The sequence below is a fragment of the Dromiciops gliroides genome, chromosome 2, assembly GCF_019393635.1.
Source record: "Dromiciops gliroides isolate mDroGli1 chromosome 2, mDroGli1.pri, whole genome shotgun sequence".
NCBI lineage: Eukaryota > Metazoa > Chordata > Mammalia > Microbiotheria > Microbiotheriidae > Dromiciops > Dromiciops gliroides.
Window position 1 is genome coordinate 85,610,969 of NC_057862.1, and position 21,654 is coordinate 85,632,622.

Here is a 21,654-nt window from a genome sequence, read left to right on the forward strand (position 1 = left end):
CTCCTCCCCCTTGCTCTTCCACCTCCAGGTGGAGTGGAGAAAGAGAACCACAAAAATTTGGGGCTAGTATCCTCTTTTACATGTTCTGAATAAGGGCTTGTATATGTAAAACTGTAGTCACAGGAATCCTGGTTATTCTACTTTGCAGGGATATATTTAGATAGATAAGATTTGGATTGCTCCATTCTGTATCTCCAAGGAAGAATACATTTTTCACCTTTATATAGAATAGGAGGCACTCATTCATCTATTCTCCTATCTCTGTGAGGGGTACTGGGCTAGAATTACGTGGTAAAATAATGGAATTTGGAAGATGCCCAGGGGTCCCACCTGACTGATTTAGTAGTGTTTGAATTGGGTGTGAATGAGAAACTACTAAGTACCAATTTAAGATGATTAGATTGTTAGCCACACCTGGCTGGCCATGTTAAACCTAGTTTAAACTTGGCCAACCCTGAGAAGGAGTGTCCTCAGAGGCTGTGGACTGTGTCATCAACAGGGGACCAGTCTCAGCCACACAACTTGAAAGACCTCCCCTTTGGGGGAGGGAGAAAAAAGTAGAAAAAGGGACCCCCCAACATGAAGTTGAGCTTTTGTCTTGGAGGAGCATTTGAAGTGGACTGGAGATGAGCTGCACAGCTGAATCCCATAGAAATTACAGACCCTTGGTGGTGAGTTAATAGAAAAAGGCCAGCTCTTCGAATTAGCTGAGTCACCAACAAGTTTTGGGTTTTGAGATAGTCTTTCTGAAGAGCCAGGAAGCTTATCCGTTTTTTCTCTTTCCCTATTCCCTTGTCATTTTATTTCTTTCACCTTTGTTGTATATTTTATTCCCATCAATAAAAACTGGTTTGTCAGTGGAGAAGAGGCTGTTAATCTCCTTTCTGATTAGCCTGGGAAAAATAACTCAAAAGGCAGTTTAGAGGAGAGGAAACTTTGGACCTAGAGGTCTCCCTCATTATTTTCTGAACCCCAATATTACAGCGAGCCACCCAATTAACTCTCCCCATAATTATTTGGTCCTTAAAATTATATCCGTCAATTACTCAAAAGATATATGTGGTCTATGAGTATACCACCCTATTAGGGTACCACTTTTTCTACTTTCCTTGGTATCTCTAAAGGGGAGAGTAATAATTTACTCTCAAATATCTTAGCTCTGTCCTACCAAATGCTTGTTATGTAAAACAATAATGGATAGTAAGCAAACAGTTATCCAATCAAGCAGTAAACAGAAACCAAAAAAATTATATGGATTAGGTTGAAAACAAACTATATAGGCTCTATGACTCAGGAAATATATAAAATCTTAGGTCAGCTAAGTAGAGAATAATCTTGCAAGAGAAATCTTCTCTTAATAATCTCTGGGGATATAGGTACTGGGAATCAAGGGGCATATTGGACAATCAGCTTTCCTCATCTTTCTCCAACTTCCCAGACTCCAATTATCTATTCCAAAGTTTACACCTTTACTTTAACCTCATCTCTCTTGAACCTTCCTTCTTTTTTGTCTCTCCAAAGTCTCTCTGTTAAACAAGCTCTCACATACATAGTTTCATGGGCTCTGAGGTCAGTCAGTCTGTCAACAAAGCTTTTATGAAGTTCCTACTGTGCCAAGCACTATGTTAAGCACTGAAGATATGAAGAAGGGCAAAAAACAGTCTTTGCTTTCAAGGAAATTATGATTTAATGGGAGAGACAAGCTGCAAACAGTTTTGTACAAACAAGAGATATACAGGATAAATTGGGGTTAATCAACAGATGGGAGACACTAATATTAAAGGGGACTGTGAAAGGCTTCATGTAGAAGGTGGGATTTTAGCTGGGACCTGAAGGAAGTAATTTAAGTCGTGAGGTACAGATGAAGAGGGAGAGAATTCCAAGTTTGAGAATAGCCAGTGAGTATGGACAGAGTTGGAGGAGGTTATGTATTGTGTGAGGAACAGCAAGGGGTCAGGAATCATTGGGTCACAGAGTATACGGTAGAGTAAGAGGTAGGAGGGACCATGTTATGAAGGACTTCCGATGTCAAACAGACTTTATATTTGATCCTGGAAGTGATAGGGAGCCACTGGAGTTTATCGAATGGGAGGGAGTGACATTTGATCCTGTGCTTTAGAAAAATGACTTTGGCAACTGAGTGGAGGATGCACTAACGTGAGTAGAGACTTATGACAGGGAGATGAACTAGCAGATTATTGCAGTAAACTAGGCATGAGGTGATGAGGGCCTGGAACAAAGTTGTGGCAATGTCAGAAGAGAGAAAGTTTCTGTAATGAGAGACATTACAGAGGTAAAATTGACAGCCCTTGACAGCTGTTTGGATAGGGGGGATGAGAGACAGTGAGGAGCCAAGTATGATATCTAGGTTGCCAGCCTGGATAACTAAAAGGATGTTGGTACCCTTTACAGTAAGATGTAAATTTGAAAGATTGGAGAGTTTGAGGTAAAAAGATAATGAGTTCATTTTGGACATGCTCAGTTTTAAAAGACATTCGGTTTGAGATGTCCAATAAGTAGATGGAGATGCCAGTCTGGAGGTTAAGAGAGAGGTTCAGCCTGTAAGTAGATTTGAGAATCATTAGAATAAAGATCATAATTGAATCCATGGGAACTGATGAAATTACCAAGCAAAATTGTACAGAAGGAGAAGAGGCTTGGGAGAGAGCCCTGGGGGTCACTCACTGTTAGTGGGCATGACCTAGATAAAGATCCAGCAAAGGAGACTGAGAAAGTAATGGTCAGAGAACTAGTATAGAATAGCATCACAGAAACCTTGAGAGAAGAGAGTTATCAAGAAGAGGGTGACTGACAGAGTCCAAGGCTGCACAGAAGTTAAGGAGTGATCATTCTTAACTTTAAAGAGAGTAATTTATGTTGAATGGTAAGGTCAGAAGCTGAATTGAAGAGTCGTTAAGAATGAAAGGGAAGGGAGGGCAGCTAGGTGGCTCAGTGGATAAAGCCCTGGATTCAGGAGGACCTGAGTTCAAATCCGGTCTCAGACACTTGACACTTACTAGCTGTGTGACCCTGGGCAAGTCACTTAACCCTCATTACCCTGCCCCCCCCCCAAAAAAAAGAATGAAAGGGAAGGAAGTGGAGGCATTAATTATAGATGACCTCAAGAAGTTTAGCCACAAGAGCTAAGAAATATGGGAGGGTAGCCTCAGTGGACAGAAGAGTCACCTCTTCATGTGCAACAAGAGTGAAGGAGAAGATAGTGGCAGATGGCACATAGGTTATGTGAGATGAGGAGGAGGAGAAAAGATGGTGTCTTCAGTGAATGACCTAATTTTTCTCCAAAAATATGAAGCAGGGTTCTCAGCCAAGAGTGTTGAGGAAGGAAGAACTATGGGAGATTTGTGAAGGGATGAAAAGTTTCAGAAAAACCACTGTGGTGAGTGGATAATGAGTCAGTTAGGGAAGTATAAGAAAATTGCCTTGCCTCAGGGAGCACCTACTTGAGATTATATAACATAAATGTGACATGGACCTAGTCAGCATGGTCTCATGATTTTCCCTAGCTTCATTCAGCAGTACATGAGTGTGAGTGAAAGGCAGTGTTAAGGGTTTTCCAAGAAAAGCTACAATCAATGTCTTCCTCTTCTCTTTCCTTCTCACTCTCTTCTTAACCCTCTACAATCTGACTACGGACCTCATCATTCAACTGAAGTTGCTCTCTGTAAAGTTAGCAGTGATCTCTTAATTGCAAATTCTAAAGGCCTTTCCACAATACTCATCTTTCTTGATCTCTCTGCAGCCTTAAACACTGTCAGTTATCCTCTTCTCTCTCTCTCTCTCTCTCTCTCTCTCTCTCTCTCTCTCTCTCTCTCTCTCTCTCTCTCTCTCTCTCTCTTAGTGAGGCAATTGGGGTTAAGTGACTTGCCCAGGGTCACACAGTTAGTAAATGTGTGTTAAGTGTCTGAGGTCCGATTTGAACTCAGGTACTCCTGACTCCAGGGCTGGTGCTCTATCCACTGAGCCACCTAGCTGCCCCTTCTCTCTTTTCTTAAGGTTTCTGTGACACTACTCTAAGCTTGTTCTCTGACGCATCTGACTATTCTTTTCAAATTTGGCCTCAGACACTTGACACTTGCTGGCTGTGTGACCCTGAACAAGTCACTTAACCCTCATTACCTCTCAAAAAAAAAAAGAAAGAAAGAAAGAAAAAGAATGAGATTTTTTACTAAGTAGATATTGTAAGAACAGTTGTTAAAAACCATCAATCAAACTGGGGGGAGGGGTATATTTTCCTTAAAGTTCATACAGCATCCAGGGATAAGTTGACCCAGGTTTAGAGCACACATGGAAAAAGGGTGACCCACAGATTTTTGAAGCTCTTTTGATGGAGGAAGCCCTTTCTTTTCCCATTGTGGGGCCATCATAAAATTCCTCCCAAGCATAATGTAGCTTCTTACTCAACATTTTATAGAATTCTGAAGCTGTCTTGCTTCATGTCTAGCTTATCTTCTGCTCTAGATGGAGACACTACCACTAGCCACTGCTACATCAGGGACTGTTCTAGGGTGCTGATGAGAAACCCATATTCTCTAACTTTTTGAAAATCACAAAATCATTCTTTGAAAAAGAATTTTTAAAAAAGGAGGATGCATAATTTCTCCTCCCCTCTCCCTTAAGTTATATACTCCTACAACCATAAAGCTCAATTCTGGCTTCTAAATCTGTTTGTGTTTTTTGTTTTTGTTTTTACAATTCTCTTCATCCTATCCTAATACATTCCCTGTGTAAAGTCATTTCATTCCATTCAATAGCTTTCCATCTTGCCAAATAGATTAAGGACTTTTTGCCCTTATTTTAATGTTTTTGATTAATTTATTAATTTAAATAGAGGTGTTCTCTTCTGATTAAGGTAGTTACTTTAAATGGGGTAGAAAACTGATTGATTTAATTACCCCTCTACTCATCATCCTAACAACAGCCCTGTGACAGATATCATGGTTATGATTGTGCTCATTTCATGGATTAAAAATTCCCAAAGTTTGGGACTTATTTATGGTCACATATCTAGTAAATCTTAAAAAGGCAGGATTTAAACCCAGGTCTTTTAGACTCCAAAGTCAGAGTTCTGTACACAAGTACATGTTTCCTTTACCTCTATATCCATGCAATTTACATATCAATCAACAGGACCCCTGAACTGTTTTCCTGCCAATCCCAAAACCAGCCTTAGAGAGTTGCAAGTACCAGTTTCCTCTTGCAGCCTTTGAGAAAGACCAGCTTTTTCCTTCTTCCCTCTTGGCCCCATAATATGTCACACTCCCATTACTAACTTAATCTGTCAGAGCCTTGGTTTGATTTATCTGTGAAGTAAGACTGATGTTACTTATATTTGTACCTCACAGAGCTTTTGTGAGTATCAGATGAAATAAATTCTGTAAAATGCTTTCTAATCATAAAAGATTATGCAAATATGAGTTCTTAGTAATATTAGTCATTAATTGAGATGAAATTTACAGTATCTTTTATATTTTATTCAACATCATAAATGGTTCACCAATAAATTGACTTGAATATAAACAATTCCTCATTATATACTAATTAATTACATGGAAGATTAGAATATATTTATTTAGCATTATTTGAGTCCCACTGAATGGTCATGGCTTCTGAATGTTCTTGCCAGTCCAGGCTTTAGGTAGTCTTCTGTTTACATAGACTTTTATAAAATATAACTTCCTGTTTCTTCAAGAGAGACTTCTGGTAAGTTATAAGGGTCTCTTATCTGTATTTGTTATTTAAAAAAAAGAAAAAGAAAAAAAGAAAAAAAACACAAAGAAAGAAATCTTTTCAAAGGAACATTTGGATCTAATTAAAATAAATTCTGGAAAATTACCATCTGGGTTTTTCTAAACTTAAGATATTCTTTGAATTTGGAGATTTTTTTGGTCAGGCAATCAACAGGTATTTTTCAAGTTCTTTTTATGAGCCCAGAAACATATTAAACAATGATACAGAGAATAAGAAAAAGAAAACCAAATCAAACCAACCATCATCCCTCACCCTCTAACTTAGAGAGATGACTTTTTTCAGTTATTTCAGTCTTTCATTATCCCTGGTGATTTCAAAATGCTGTTGATACCCATCTATCATCTTTACTTCACAGTTCATCATTACTCCCTTTTCTCTGTATCTCTATTTCCACTTTAAAATCCTTCTTACCTCTACAACTGTTATGGCCATACCTTCATCCTCATTGCTATCCAGAGTCCATTTACCAATCAGAACTTAAACTGTGAAATTTCCCTTCCTGATCACATGGGAGGAGGGAGGGGAGACCTTCAATATCCCCCTGCCTTTTGTATCAGACTTCTATCCCTAACATTTTAAACAGAGCTGCTCTCTTAAAGAACAGCAGCAAAATCTATAATTTTGTTGTTGTTTTTGTTGTTGTTTGTTTGTTTGTTTTGGTGTAGGGCAATAAGGGTTAAGTGACTTGCCCAGGGTGACACAGCTAGTAAGTGTCAAGTGTCTGAGGCTGGATTTGAACTCGGGTCCTCCTGAATCCAGGGCCAGTGATTTCTCCACTGCACCACCTAGCTGCCCCATCTGTAATTTTTAATAAAATATCCTATCTTTTAATTTTCATCAGCCTTCACTGAATTTTGAATCGGAGGACCTAGGTTCAAAGTCTTACCTGTCATTTATTACCTTTATGACCTTGAGCAAGTCACCCTTTCTTGGCCTTAGTTTCTCATGGGTAAATAGGGGATTGGACTTAATAACCTCTAATATAACTTCTAGCTGAAAATCTGTGACTTTTTTCCTCCTTGAAATTTCCTTCCTTAGGCTTGTGACAGCACATTCAGTTCCAGGATGGCTGATAAGAATATAATAGGGTACTATTTTGTTGTAAGAAGTGAGGAAATGGATGATTTCAAAGAGACAGAAAGAGATCAATTTTATGAAATGATACAGAATGAAGTGAGCAGAATCAGAGGAAAAATGTATACTGTAACATCAATATTATAGGAATGAATACTCTTTGTTGTTTATTGACCTATTTATTTCTGCTACTATTTATCTGTTTCTTCCTCCTTCTAAATTCTGAGTTTTTTAGGGGGGGGGGAATGGGGCAATGAAGGTTAAGTGACTTGCCCAGGGTCACACAGCTAGTAAGTGTGAAGTGTCTGAGGCTGGATTAGAACTCAGGCCCTCCTGAATCCAGGGTCAATGTTTTATCTACTGCACTGCCTAGCTGCACCCTTAAAACGTTATTCTGGCGGACAGCTAGGTGGTGCAGTGGATAGGGCACTGGCCCTGGATTCAGGGGGACCTGAGTTCAAATCCGACCTCAGACACTTCACACTTACTAGCTGTGTGACTCTGGGCAAGTCACTTAACCCCCATTGCCTCACCAAAAAAACCCCAAAAAAAACATTATTCTGATAAAGGGTCTATAGGCTTTATCACACTTCCAGATGGGTCCATGACCCAAGAAAGATTAAGAACCCCTGTGGTATCAAACTGAAAAGAAAGAGGGGATGATATTCCACACATAGGGATCTCTGCCACCACATAATGATTTAGTGTTCAAATGTGATATCATCTATTTTTTCATTAAGTATTTCCTAATTACATTTTAAAATTGTATTTTTTCTGAATTTAAGAAGTAAAACAAGCATTTTCATAACATAGAAGAGAAAAAAGATGATTGCACATGAAACTGCAAATCTATTATGTAAAGTTTGCTATTCCTTTTAAATATAGATTGTTGTCATGTAACTTTCTTTTTTGCTTTCCCTTCCAGTTTTTATAGACAGTTTCTCACATAAAGGTTCCGTACCTCAACAATATAAAGAAATTTGTCAAATCTATAAGAATACAAGGCATTCCCGAACTAATAAATGGTCAAAGGATATGAACAGGCAATTTTCTGATGAAGAAATCAAAACAATTTGTAGTCATACACAAAAAATACTCTGTCATATTGATTAGAGAATGCAATTATAACAACCTCGTGCTATTATTTTACACCTATCAGATTGGCTAAAATGACTTAAGAGGAAAGCTTCAAATGTTGGAGGGGATGTGGAAAAATTGGGACACTAATTCCCTGTTGGTGGAACTGTGAACTGATCCCAACATTTTGGGGAGCAATCTGGAATTATTCCCCCCCAAATATTAAACTGCCTATATCTGATTACATTTTAATCTGGTTCAGGAAACACTTGAAAGTATTGTAGGCCACATGCAGCCCACAGGCTATGTACTTGACAACTCTATTCTAGACCATTTCCCATCCTAGACACTTATTTCCACCTGCCCTTAAGACATCTCCACCTAGACATCCCACTGACATCTCAAAATTGGCAAGGCCAAATCTAAGCTCATTATTTTCCATTTCCCTTTCTATATGGTTCTGTTTCTCCTAACAGTACCCTCATCCAGGCGGTTACCTAATCTAGAAATGAGTCATCTTTGACTCTTCCATTATTCTTAATGTTTAGATGTTGCAAAATCCTGTAGATTCTCTCTATTCTATCTCTTTGTTCTATCCCCTCCTTTCCATTCTCACAATGAGTACCCAAATCCGACCCACCAAGCAAATAATTATACATGAATTGTACAAATTGTACCATCCATTATATGATGTTCATTGTAAATGCAGTAAGAGATCAAAGGTGAGTGAGAGCTATCCTTTTTGGAAATAGCTGGAATTTGAACTGAATCTTAAAGGATACGTGGGATTTGGGAAAGCAGAGAGGGGATGGGAGAGGATTTCAGGCAGGAGAAACAGCTTAAGCCACAGCACCCAAATAGGAATTAGCTTGAGGAAATAAACCTACCTATGGCAGAGGGTTTGTATATGAGGATGATAGAAAAAAAAATGATCTGCTGAGTGGTACCATGTCTATGTAGGATCTTGAAAGCCTGCCAAAAGAGTTTAGACTTGATATGTTATCTGAGAGGGACCCATTATAGCTCCTTGTTATGGAAAGTCACATTAAACATGATATGCAGAATGAATTGGACATAGCCATACCTGGAAATAGACTTGCTAGGAGACTTTTAAAAATATATTTCTATTTTTTTCATTAAATATTTCCCAAATACATGTTAAAAAAAAACCAACAAACCAACAAAACAACATTCATTTTTTAACATTTAGACTTCCAAATTCTCTTCCTTCTACCCTTCCCCAGTAGGAGTCTTGAAGCACTACAGGTATGAGGTAATGGGGACCTGGAAATGAGGAGAGAGAAGATATTATCTAAGATGTAATAACTTAAGGAAGAAAAATTTCTAGCATTTTGGTGATAAAATTCAAACACAAGGAAATTCACTGATTTCTCCCCTAAATTGGCTTGAATGGATATGTTGATTAATGGAGGATTTAAAAGGGAGAGTGTGAGATGTGTTAATCAGCAAGTATTTACTAATTACTTACCCTATGCCTAGTATTGTGCTAGGCTATGGAGATGCAAATTTTTTTTAAAAATGCAATCCTTTTGCTATAGGAACTTGCATTCTAATTAATTCTAATGATTGAATTAGAGGTATTGACCTTTCTTTTCTGTGCCTTCACTTCAGGAGTAAAGCCCCTGCTGGAGTACCCAGTAAAAGATCTTTCCCTCTCTCTCTTATGGGATTCACTTTGCCAGGGGAAAAACAAACAAACAAAAAAAGGTAGAATAGAAATTAAGGAAACAGAAAGAAGGTAATCCTGACAGGGCAAGGGGTGAACTGTCTCTAGTTTCCAGAACACCTTGTCAAAGTTTTTTTTTTTTTTATTTGTTTGTTTTTCCCCCTTTAAAAACAAAAACAAAACAAACAAAAAAATAACTTCTGATCAGTGCTGAGATGTTGCCCTTTCTCTGGACACCACCTCTGCTTCATAGATTTTCCTGGACTGTATATGAGCCAAAAGGATGAAAATATAGAAATGGTTGGGTATCACATTCATATAATTTTCTTTCACTATAAATTTCTTTTTTCCTGAACATCTTTGAGGGAAAAAATCCTTTTAATTCCCTTCTTTCATTGTCAAGTTGGTATAATAGCATGGGAGTAACCTCCCTCATACTTCCTCTCCCATTGGTGCCCTTTACCACCACTCTTGTGTATCCCTGGAACACACTACTGTGGCTGGAAATGTAGTTTCTTTAGTGTATGGAGACATCTGGGATGCTCAAGGACTCTGTGGTGAGTTAATACCTATGCTAGGATCTCTAATTGTTGTTCATCTCCATGAGGAATCTGGTACAAGTTAAACCTGAATAGGAAGTTGCAGGTCACTAATTCCTGACATTGTTTCTGTGATATCCTGGGTGGAAATTTGAAGGGAGTAGGAACTTAGTTATCCCAAAATGCTTCTATTCATGAATAGCTATTTCATATAAAGATTAAAAATAAACATCTTGTTTTGCAGCTGTGTATTTTGTTGATGTATAAAGGTAAGGAAATTATATATGAGAAAAATGAAGGCATTAGAATTTAGTAAATCATGATTAAAATACAAAACATATAGCCTACTCTTCAGCTCATCAAAGTGGAGGGCCCATTGGATAATTTTTCTTGAATACTGGACAGGAGGGGAGGGAAATCATGTCAAAGGCCATCCTATTCAAAATGTCCACACATATCTTGGGCATCATTAACTGGATTCCCCAAAGCCAGTTCAGATTCAACATACTCGAAATATAACTTATTTCTTTCCTACTCCACCTCAAACCCTTTCCTCTTTAAACTGTTTCTGTCACTGTCAAGGGCACCACCTGCAACCTTGTTGTCATCATCAACTTGTTACTCATATCCATAATAGATATGATCTTTCCAGGTCTCCCAGCTTCTACTGCCTTCCTTTCTTGTATTTCTTTCCATTTCTTTCCATTCTTGGTTTCCATTCCATTTACTCTGTATATATCTTATTGTATAATTACTTACACAGTCTTCCCCATTATAATGGAAGCTCTTTGCAGGCCAACACAGTTGATGCCTTTCTTTGTATCCCTAGTGCTTAGAACAGTGCCTGGCAAATAGTAGGCTGACCTTTCAAAGTTTAATAATCTTTGCGAAATGAACATTTCTTGGGACTTTCTCACAAGCCCAGTGAATAAACACAAAGTTTGGATTTCATCGGTATGTTGCATCATTCCCCCATATTTCAGTATCTCCAATTTCTCAAAGATTAAAGCAAGAGATCAATTTCAGCAACACAGAAATAGTTTTGTCTCTCATACATAGAATTATTCTTCCTGAGCTCCCAGAATCCTTTTACATTAACTCATTTGTGAGACTGTGATCTCATTTAGAAAGTTATAATTGGTTTCATCAGTACTCAGAATAGAGACAGGCTGGTTGGAAATTAGCATCCCAAACCTCAAAAACACATTTTCCGAATTGACCTCTAGAATCACACATCTATCATCAGCCTGCCTGTACATGGACATTTATATAAGCTTTGCATTCAAATGGACTATTTGATTTCTTTATCTTCCTCTTCTCCTTCTATAGCCACTAGAGGTACTTCAGAAAGAGAAAGTCAACCTTGAAATGATTTAACATTTATTGTGTCTGTGTGCTTTTTGGTTTTGGAGGTTTTTTTATTTGTTTTGTTTTTGTTTTTGTGGGGCACTGAGGGTTAAGTGACTTGTCCAGGGTCACACAGCTAGTGTCAAGTGTCTGAGGTTGGATTTGAACTCAGGTCCTCCTGAATCCAGGGCTGGTGCTTTATCCACTGTGCCACGTAGCTGCCCCCACATCTATTTTGTCTTAAAACTATTTTTGATCTGGTATAGAAATAACCCTTAACACTCCAAAAGGTCAAGCTTAAAAAACTGCTTAGAGGGGCAGCTAGGTGGCGCAGTGGATAGAGCACTGGCCCTGGAGTCAGGAGTACCTGAGTTCAAATGCAGCTTCAGACACTTAACACTTACTAGCTGTGTGACCTTGGGCAAGTCACTTAACCCCAATTGCCTCACTTAAAAAAAAAAACAACTGCTTAGAATAGTGTTCTGCATGCAAAAGGTATTTAATAAATGACTGTTGGTTTTGTTGAATAGTATATCCAAGTGAAAGTTACGTTAAGATCTCATGAAATTTGAAAAGGAACTTTCATGATTAATGAAACATCTAGACAGTAGAGCAAGAGTCAGGATAATATCAATGATTCATGTGTGTATAGCACTTTATAGTTAATAAAATCCTTCTCTCCCAACAAGGCCACCAGGCAAGTGGTAGCAGTGATGGAGGAGGCTAAACAGATAACCTAAGATCTGAGCTCTAAAAAGGGGTTAACAGAAAAACTAAGATCTACGTTTTTATCAACACTACTATAACCAATAGTGTTCCATTCCTTATCAACAACACCATCAACAGAGACAGTAACTAGGGACCATAAACCATTAATAGTCATTAATATTCCTAGATGACAGGACACCTAGAACCCAGATCTTAAGTAAAAAGATATCAAAAACACAGAGACCCTCTGGATCTGACAGGTTTAAGCATGTCTTTATGAACATGCTGAGAAAAGGCTAAATGTGTCCTTAGGTTCACCTTATGATGGGTGAACCCCAAAAACACACCTCCAAGGAAAAAGGTACCTGCCTCAGGGGTTGTCTTAGAACCCCAGGAAGGCCAAATTAGGATAAGACCTCCCATGAACCTTCTTAAGGAAGAAATGAAGATAATGAGGAGATAAGCTACTTTTCTCCCTATAAACATGACCATTTTCCATCTCCCAAACTGAGATACTTCATTGGTGTCTCCCTGTGGTCTCACAGTATTTTAATAAAACTTGGGAAACTGAGTCACTTGGGTTGCCTCATGATCAATTTGATCAATTCAGTCCATCCCTACTATACCAGTATGATTATTCCCATTTTACAGCTGAAAAAACCTGAAGCTCAAAGTAGTGAATTTTCTCAAGCATTTCACTTAATCATAGTTGGAGCTGGGACTCAAGTCTAGATCTTTTGAGGAAGTCACCAGACCATGCTATACCCGAAGACATCACCTTTGCTACTCTTTTGTTTTTATTTTTGTTTTGTTTTGTTTTTTGCAGGGCAATGAGGGTTAAGTGACTTGCCCAGGGTCACACAGCTAGTAAGTGTCAAGTGTCTGAGGCCGGATTTGAACTCAGGTACTCCTGAATCCAGGGCTGGTGCTTTACCACTGTGCCATCTAGCTGCCTCCACCTTTGCTACTCTTAATAAACAGAAACACAGCTACTAAATTATATGCTCTTTGATCATAAGAAAGAACAAATTAGAATTTTTTTGTAGGACACAAGAAAAAATGTGAACACTTTTATTCTATTTTTTAAAAAAATAATAACCAGATCAAAGATATTTAACATTCGTGTTTTATGTCTTTTGTTCCCTTGAAGCAACTCAAAGGTTGGGTCATCACCTATTGCAATTCACCCTCACTTTACCCAAAGGAAATTTTCTGGAGTAACATTTCCCCAGTCCACCCCATGCCAGGCAAATGGAGAACACAGGGAAAAATTTGGTAGTTTCTACCTTCCAAAGTGGTTGTGAGGTTCAGACAAGACAATGCATGCAAAACGATTCGCAAATTTAAAGTGTTATATCAGAGATGTCTGATATCTTTTGTCTTACTCTTTGAACTCTAAAATGCTTCTGGCATTGTAGTCCACTAGGGGTGGCAGATACAACATGTAAGGTGGCAAGTAAATACTTTCATTCCTCTCTTGGCTCTCTCTGCCTTCCTGACTCTCTTTTCCAGTACCTTTTAAAGTGTTGTCTTCTCTCATTAGTAAGTAAGCTCCTGGAGGGCAGGAAATGACTTTCCTTGTGATTGAATTTGCATTCCCAGCAATTAGCACACTGCCTGGCCCAAAGTAAGCACTTAATACCTGTTTTTTGTTTGTTTGTCTTGTTCTTGTTGTTGTTGTTGAAACAATTAGAGACACAAAGAGAGAGAGGAAAGAGAGATGAGAGAATTTAGTAGACCTCCCTCCCAGGGTACTAGGTGGGAAATATCTTGCCTTATCTTTGTTTGAAGACCTCCAGTGAAGGGAACTTACTACTTCCCCAGGCATTCCATTCCCCTTTGGGGCAACTCTAATTATTAGGAAATTTTTATTTATATTAAGCCTAACTCTGTCTTTAACTTCCACTCATTTCTCCTAGTTCTCTTCATTCATCTGGGGCCAAATCAAAAAATTTTAATCCTTCTTCCATATCAAAGACCTTCAAGTATTTATGTCTGTTATACTAAAAAAAATACATACCAAAAAAAAAGATTTTGTGAATAATTAATTGATCTCTTTGTATTATTTCTCGTCTGCATATGCATAGTGAACTCTAGAATTTATTTCCTTTCATATGGATAGGGGATGTGGAAAGTTCACTTTACTGACAGTGAAAGGGTATGGGGAGTAAAAAAATATTGGGAACCCCTGTCTTAGATAGTTGTCTGGAGGACCAAGAGGATATGTGAATTGTACAGGGTCATACAGCTAGTGTACATAAGAGTCCAACTTTAATTTGAACTTGAACCTGATTTTAAGGCCAGCTCTCAATCCAGTCTAGTAACACTGTCAAACAAGGAAAAGAGGTTAGCCTAGCATGACCCATTCTTGATAAAACCATACTAATTATTTGTGCTCACTTCCTTTTATAAATAGTAATTAAACCTTCTGGTATTTTGCCAGAAAACAAAGTCAAGATCACTCTGCAATAATTAGAAAAATCCATTCTCTTCCCTTTTTTTAAAATTGGAATATCTGCTCTCTCCAATCCTATAGAACCTCTACCATTTTCCAGGATCTTTCAAAAATTATAGTCAGTGCTTCAGAAATCATTCTTGCCAGTCCTTTCAGTACCCATTTATATACGTCAGGTGGGCTTGATGCCTGGAACTCATGAAAGGCATTGATGTTACCTCTTATTTCTTTATTAAATTTGGCTATCATCTCAAGGGTACTCAACAGTGTATGGTTGAACAAGTAAATCAGTCCACAATGAAAATATTTATTAAGCACCTGATGGAGGAGGTGAAAAGGGGTTAACAGATAAACTGAGGCTTGAGTCCTTATTGATAGTAGCTAAAAGGGTTAACAGAAATTAAGGTTTGTGTTATTACAGTAACCAAGAGTGTTTGTCCCTATCAACCCTCACCATCAAAAGAGACAGGTCCCAGATACCCTAACTGATAATCAGCAATTGAAATGTTTAAATTAGATAACAGGACACCTAAAAACCTGGCCTAAGGAAAAAAAAAAAAGATCAAAAACACAGAGACACTCTGCCCTAGGCAAGTTGAGATATGTTTTTATGAACATGCTTAGAAAGGACCAAATGTGTCCTTAGGTTTACCTTATTATGTGTAACCCCCAAAACACACCTCCAGGGGAAAAGGTACCCACCTTGGGGGTTGGCTGAAGCCTGGAGGAACACCAAATTAAACTAGGATAAAGAGGAGATGATCAATTATTTTCTTATTATAAATATAACTATTCTTCTTCCCCTTATTCGAGACACCTCCATGGTGCTCTGCCTGTGGTCACTCACAGTATTGCAATAAAACTTGGGAAACTGAGTCACTGAGTCCTGTAATTCCTTTGGGATGCCTCATGATCAATTTGATCACCTTAACTCCATCCCACATCACACCTACATGATAGATAGTGGGCAAATAATCACTGAGGATGTAAGTACCAAGAAAGAAAAAAAAAATCCCTTCTCACATTGAGCTTATAGTCCAATAAGGGAGAGGCTTTCATTCTAATGGTAGACAACCACTGGGTCAAGCCTATGAAGGGAAGTAAGTGGGAACACAGCAGGAGTTATGAGCCCAGTCAGTCGACAAGAATTTTATAAAGCTTAGTATGTGCCAGATACTTTAACTAAGCACTGGGGATACAAAGAAATTGTATGGTCCTTTCCCTCAAGAATTGTACATTCTAATGGGTGACGGGAAACAACATGCAAAAAAAAAACAAGAACAAGAACAAAAACCCATCCTATGCATACAAGATAGATAAGGTATAGATTCGGCTAGGTTGTGCAGTGGATGGAGTACCAGCCCTGGATTCAGGAGGACCTGAGTTCAAATTTGGCTTCAGACACTTGACACTTACTAGCTGTGTGACCCTGGGCAAGTCACTTAACCCTCATTGCCCTGCCAAAAAAAAAAAAAAGATAGATAAGGTTTAAATAAAAGTAATCTTAAAGGGAATCACAACAGTGTGGCTGTCATGGAGAGGGTGAAACTGAGAAAGGCTTCCTTAAAAAGATGAAATTTGGTTTCAGGAGGAGGGAGGGCATTTCAAACATGTAAAATAGTCAGTACACAGAGTCAGGGCATAGAGTGTCATGTGCTATAAACAGCAAGAAGAACAATATGACTGAATAGTTTAGTATGTGGATGGGAGTAAAGTATTAGAAAACTAGAAAGGTAGGAAGATGTCAGGTTGTTAAGGAGCTTTAAAATCACTTATCAAGCATGCTGAAGAGGGGATTCCTTCAGGTAGACTACATGGCCTCCTGAGGTCCTTTCGATCTCTGCAATTCTTTTTAGTCATGAAAGATGGTTACTGTAATTGAAGGGTCTCATTGCTATGATTCCCTCCTAAAATGGCCATCTGCCAAGGATTAATTCTAATTTCCACTTCAGTTTCATAATCCACATGAAGAACTCTCCTTGCAAATTGAGTTTAAGAATCCTCAAAGAGCAGAAAGATGGTCTTCAGAGAGAAAATCAGCATAAGCTTTATCTTTGAGATGCAGATGAACTTTTCCTTAGGAAGTTAAGTCCTTTCCCTCTGAAACAGGTGGGACCATCAGACCGAAGTCAATTGGGGTGCTTTGCTTTGTGTCCATATGTTCTGACAACTTGACTCGGGCAATGCAATCATCCTTTTCCCCAAAATGGAGACTGTTATAGGATAAATCCACTAGCATTCCATTCATTTGGCTTATGAACTCCTGCCAAGGGAATCTTTGGGTGGTAATAGTAGCTGATATTCAGCTTGCCAAAGGATCCAATTAAATGCTAATCCAGTAAATATAAACCCAACAGGAGAGAATTTAAAATCAGGCTCTCACATGGGAAAAACAACAGATATGGAGCACCAAAAAATTTCCAAGTATTTGTGTAGTGGATGCTCCATGATGACATGCAACAAAGAGTGTGGAGAATAAGGATTTGTAAGTCATTGCTTCACTTTCCTATTTCTTCTCTCCCCCACCCCACCACATGAATGCATTTGCTGCCTTCTTTAAAGGTTGGGTTCAGATTTTCTTGGCTTCTGAAAATACCTTTGTCTTTCTTTCAGGCGGGTATTAATGAAAATGACTTTTATGATGGGGCTTGGTGTGCAGGAAGAAATGATCTTCACCAGTGGATTGAAGTCGATGCCAGGAGGCTGACCAAATTCACAGGTGTCATCACACAAGGAAGGAACTCACTGTGGTTGTGAGTATGATGCAGTGTTGTTGTTGTTTTTTTCTGAATTCAACCTCCTGAGGCATAATATTGCCAAAATTCATATGAAAAGGAGAAGAGAAGGGGAACAAAGAGGCATATTTGGCCTGGGTAAATGAGAGTGGGTGATAGAAGAATAGAAAGTAGGCTGTATAGCAGGAACTCATGTACAGTATTTACCGAACATAAACATGAAGTTGGCATACACTGTGAGTCTGAAATGCCAAGAGCACAGAAACCACACGTTTAGATCTACTTTAGCATTTAATAACAGATTAGTTCTCTGATTTAGCAAAGGCCCCCACACAAACACACCACATTGGAGCCGCTGTATTCAACTTTCTGGCCATTGTCCAATATTTAGCCATTAGCCTGTTAGCAGTCATGCCAGAAGCTAACTATAATTTACTGATGAGATTTGCTTTAATTCCTGGAAGGTCACCAATAATAAGCAGGCTATGATCAGATAAGCAATGGTAGAATTCAAATTCATATGGAATTATCTACCATTGGGGGCATTTTTCCTGTCCTGACTCTTCACATACTTTTATTAGACTTCTATTATCCATCACTCGTATTTTTTTTCCTATCAGAGTACTCACAAAGGAACCATATGCATTTGTGTTGTTAAAATTCTGAAGCCAAGAACGATGAAAGCAAAATCTCTTATGTAAGATGCATTTTAGAGATTGGTAAATATACTAGTAGGATATAGCAAGTGAGGACCAAAGAAAGAAGCCAAGATTTCAAACTGTGTAGTCTGAAAACAGGAGAGGGATAAAGAGATATCTATAGTCACTGGTTGTTGGGTAGAAAATTTACAGGCTTTGGAGCTCGACCGCTTGGGCTAGAATCCTGCTTTAGCTACTTACTACTTATAGAATCTAGGGCAAGTCACTTAACTTCTGCACGCCCCAATCTGCTCATCATTAATGTAAGGAGTTCGGAGTAGATGCCCTCCAAGGTTCCTCCCAGCTTGATCTTTGAAATAGATTGAATTATTCATATGGGGTGGTGGTGCGTTGATTCACATTTGCAGGATGGGGAAGCTTGAGGACCATGCATTGAAGCAACAAAGAAATCTGGAACCACGGAGAACATTAAGTTGCAGGATAACTTTGGACAAAAGGGCAGTTCAATGGACTCAGAATGCTTACTGACCAAGGCTTCTTTTATGGTCGTTGCCAGGAGGCTGACCAAGTTCACAGGTGCCATCACCCAAGGAAGGAACTTGCTGTGGTTATGAGTATGACGCAATGTTGTTTTGCTGAATTTGGCCTCCTGAGGCATAATATTGCCAAAATTCATATGAAAAGGAGAAAAGACTACAGAACTTCTGCTACTTCCCTGTAAAGGGATGATGTTAGTTCATGAGACTTAAGTGATCCAAGTTCTAAGTCTAGCTAAGAATAAGGATGTTGACCTATTACTTGGGTGAGACTATGATGTGAAAACTCATACCAGTGATGTGCTAGTATAGCATGAAGTCAGTAAACAATTAAAAGATTTGAGCAGGCAAACTAGGGCTCACAATATCCCTCCACCAAAACCAAAAACATTCCCCTTGTGAGTAGAGAAGTGTCTTTAGCTATGTTGAGTGGAAAGTGGCAGAGATGGGAGATGACATACAGGTGGAACATTTTAGCTGGAAGATTAAAGAAAGAAGGCCAGTGACTATAGTCAGTAGATTATTAGGTGAAGTCAGCCTTGTTGCCTTCGAATGGATTTTTGTCTTTGAGAAATGAGAATTAGAGCATAGCTACATTGTCTAGGTTTTCTGGGAGTTGCTTTTAGGTGGATCCCTTATTGTCTGATTTCTTAGTTCTCCAGCTTGGGGGCAAGGCAGCCAGGGGATGATGGTGCATTCTCTCTGAATCTTCCCCTTGTGTCTTATGGCTGTTTCCTTAGTGGTAGGGGATCAGTTTACTTGAAAAATGGAATATGTTTTTGGCAAGATTAGTCAGCTATAACCCTGGGTACATATGTTCAGTGACTATAAAGGTGTAATTGAGAGCCCCAGGTATATCAAAAGGCTGGGTTAACTTTTTTTTTTTAATTTTCTTGCATTTTTCTTGTATTTATTGGTCTAAAAGTAGAGAAATAGGAAGTGAACAACATTTATTAAGCACCTGGTATGTGCCAGTCGGTGTGGTAAGTACTTGAAAAATATCATATTTGAAGGAGTGTGTAAAGGAAATGCCCATGAGGTTGTGTGACAATGTTTATAGTGAGCCTTGGAGTTTGGAAGCCCTGGGTTCAAGTCTTTCCTCTGACAAGCCTGCCGTGTGATTCTGGGCAAATCACTGAACCTCAGTATCCAAAGCAATTTGGGCAAGACTATAAATTACAGAACAGGTGCTGATCTGCATTGGTATAGGAAGTATCCTCATCAGGAGTTTCCTTCATTAATGTCATCACCAGTCTAGTCTACCCCCTCTCCATCCAAAAAAATAGAAAAAAAATTTAAAAGTTTTTTTTTCAGGGCAATGAGGATTAAGTGACTTGTCCAGGGTCACACAGTTAGTAAGTGTCAAGTGTCTGAGGCTGGATTTGAACTCAGGTCCTCCTGAATCCAAGGCCAATGCTTTATCCACTGTACCACCTAGCTGCCCCAGAGACATAGGTTTTTTTTTTTTTTTTTTTTTTTTTTTTTTTTAGTGAGGCAATTGGGGTTAAGTGACTTGCCCAGGATCACACAGATAGTAAGTGTTAAGTGTCTGAGGCTGGATTTGAACTCAGGTATTCCTGACTCCAGGGCCAGTGCTCTATCCACTGCGCCACCTAGCTGCCCCTGACATAGGTTCTTAAACCCAGCTCTTCTTCAAGTTGGAGACAAATGTTAATGCCTTACATAAGGTCTTTCTCTGGGGGACATTAGAGAGCACGGAATCTGAAATGGGGAAATGGGTTGCTGCTGAGGGGAAAGACTGTACACAAAGGTTTGAAGGCCCCAAAGACAATCTTTACCAGCTTTACAATTGGTGGTAGGTTGGCCTTATTTACATTCACTTGTTCTTCAAAAAGTTAGAAGCCGTACATAGAGATATTTGTATTCTGTGTGCTTATACAGCTTAGCAAGAAAAATCCCACTGTGTCCATGTCTACTTCATATGGCTTATACAGATTGGGCTCACAATATCCCTCCACCAAAACCAAAAACATTCTTTGCTATGGGCTATGTTTTTAAAAATTGTGTGGCTAACTTGATTCTGTGGGAATTTGTCCTCAGGGACTTCATTATTTGAGTTGTCATTGTATTAAAACTATATGGTGGATTGCTTTAGGCTTCTGAGGACAAAAGTTATGCTTTTTTGAATGGGGGGGGCTTTGTGATGTTCTATATGACTTCACCTGTGAAATGATGACATTAGGATAAAGGGATTTTTCTTGGGCTGCCTTTATCAAGTGCCCCATTGAAGACCACAGGAACCCTAGGAAAACACTAGGAGTCCTCTTTTTTTTCCAACATCTATTCTCATCTATCACCAGCTTTCTTTTCTATGAGAGCACAGTATTCTGTTATAGAACAGGAAGTCTCAGTATCCTCAGTGCCTGAGGTTTTCAGAGCTCTGCTTTTTTTTCATGGTTGCTTTCTTTTATGTACTTGGCTTAGGAGCAGGCACCATTTTGATGGTAGTGCTCTTCAGCGCCATTCCTCATCCACAATAGGTGGCTCTGTTGGTACCATCATTTGTGCCTATTATGATGATGATGATGATGATTTTTTTAGTGAGGCAATTGGAGTTAAGTGACTTACCCAGGGTCACACAGCTAGTAAGTGTTAAGTGTCTGAGTCTGGATTTGAACTCAGGTGCTCCTGACTCCAGGGCCGGTGCTCTATCCAATGCACCATCTAGCTGCCCCTGTTTATGATTATTTTTAATAGGCATTATTTTGGCCTAAGGACATCCCGTGGTTCCACAGTTGTAGGTTTATTGCATGCAGGAGGGCTATTTGTGAAGGACACTGACCCAATGGTTCATTTCCAGATTCTTGTCCTGAAGAAATCATGCACTGTCAGTGCACAGGGGGTAATGAGTCCTAAAAACAGACTAAAAAGAATGGCAACTTCCTTAGGAAAAGCCAGTGTTTTCTCTGAGAGAATATTTGGAAGTTAAGATGGCTTAATTTTTTGAAAGAATCTGCCCCATCTTCCCCTTAAGTTTACTTCATTATTTTGTATGATTATTGTGTACTATTATATGTATATGTAATTTGCATGCATGTAAAGATATA

At 38.8% G+C, this 21,654-nt stretch overlaps 1 protein-coding gene across 1 annotated transcript in view; it reads left to right on the forward strand.

The window, feature by feature from the left end:
* CPXM2 (carboxypeptidase X, M14 family member 2) overlaps positions 1-21,654 on the forward strand; it is a 234,106-nt gene that overhangs the window by 83,602 nt on the left and 128,850 nt on the right. Inside the window, exon 4 of the mRNA XM_043985357.1 lies at positions 17,270-17,409. Coding sequence (XP_043841292.1) covers positions 17,270-17,409 — 140 coding nt within the window. The remainder of the gene's footprint in view (positions 1-17,269; positions 17,410-21,654) is intronic.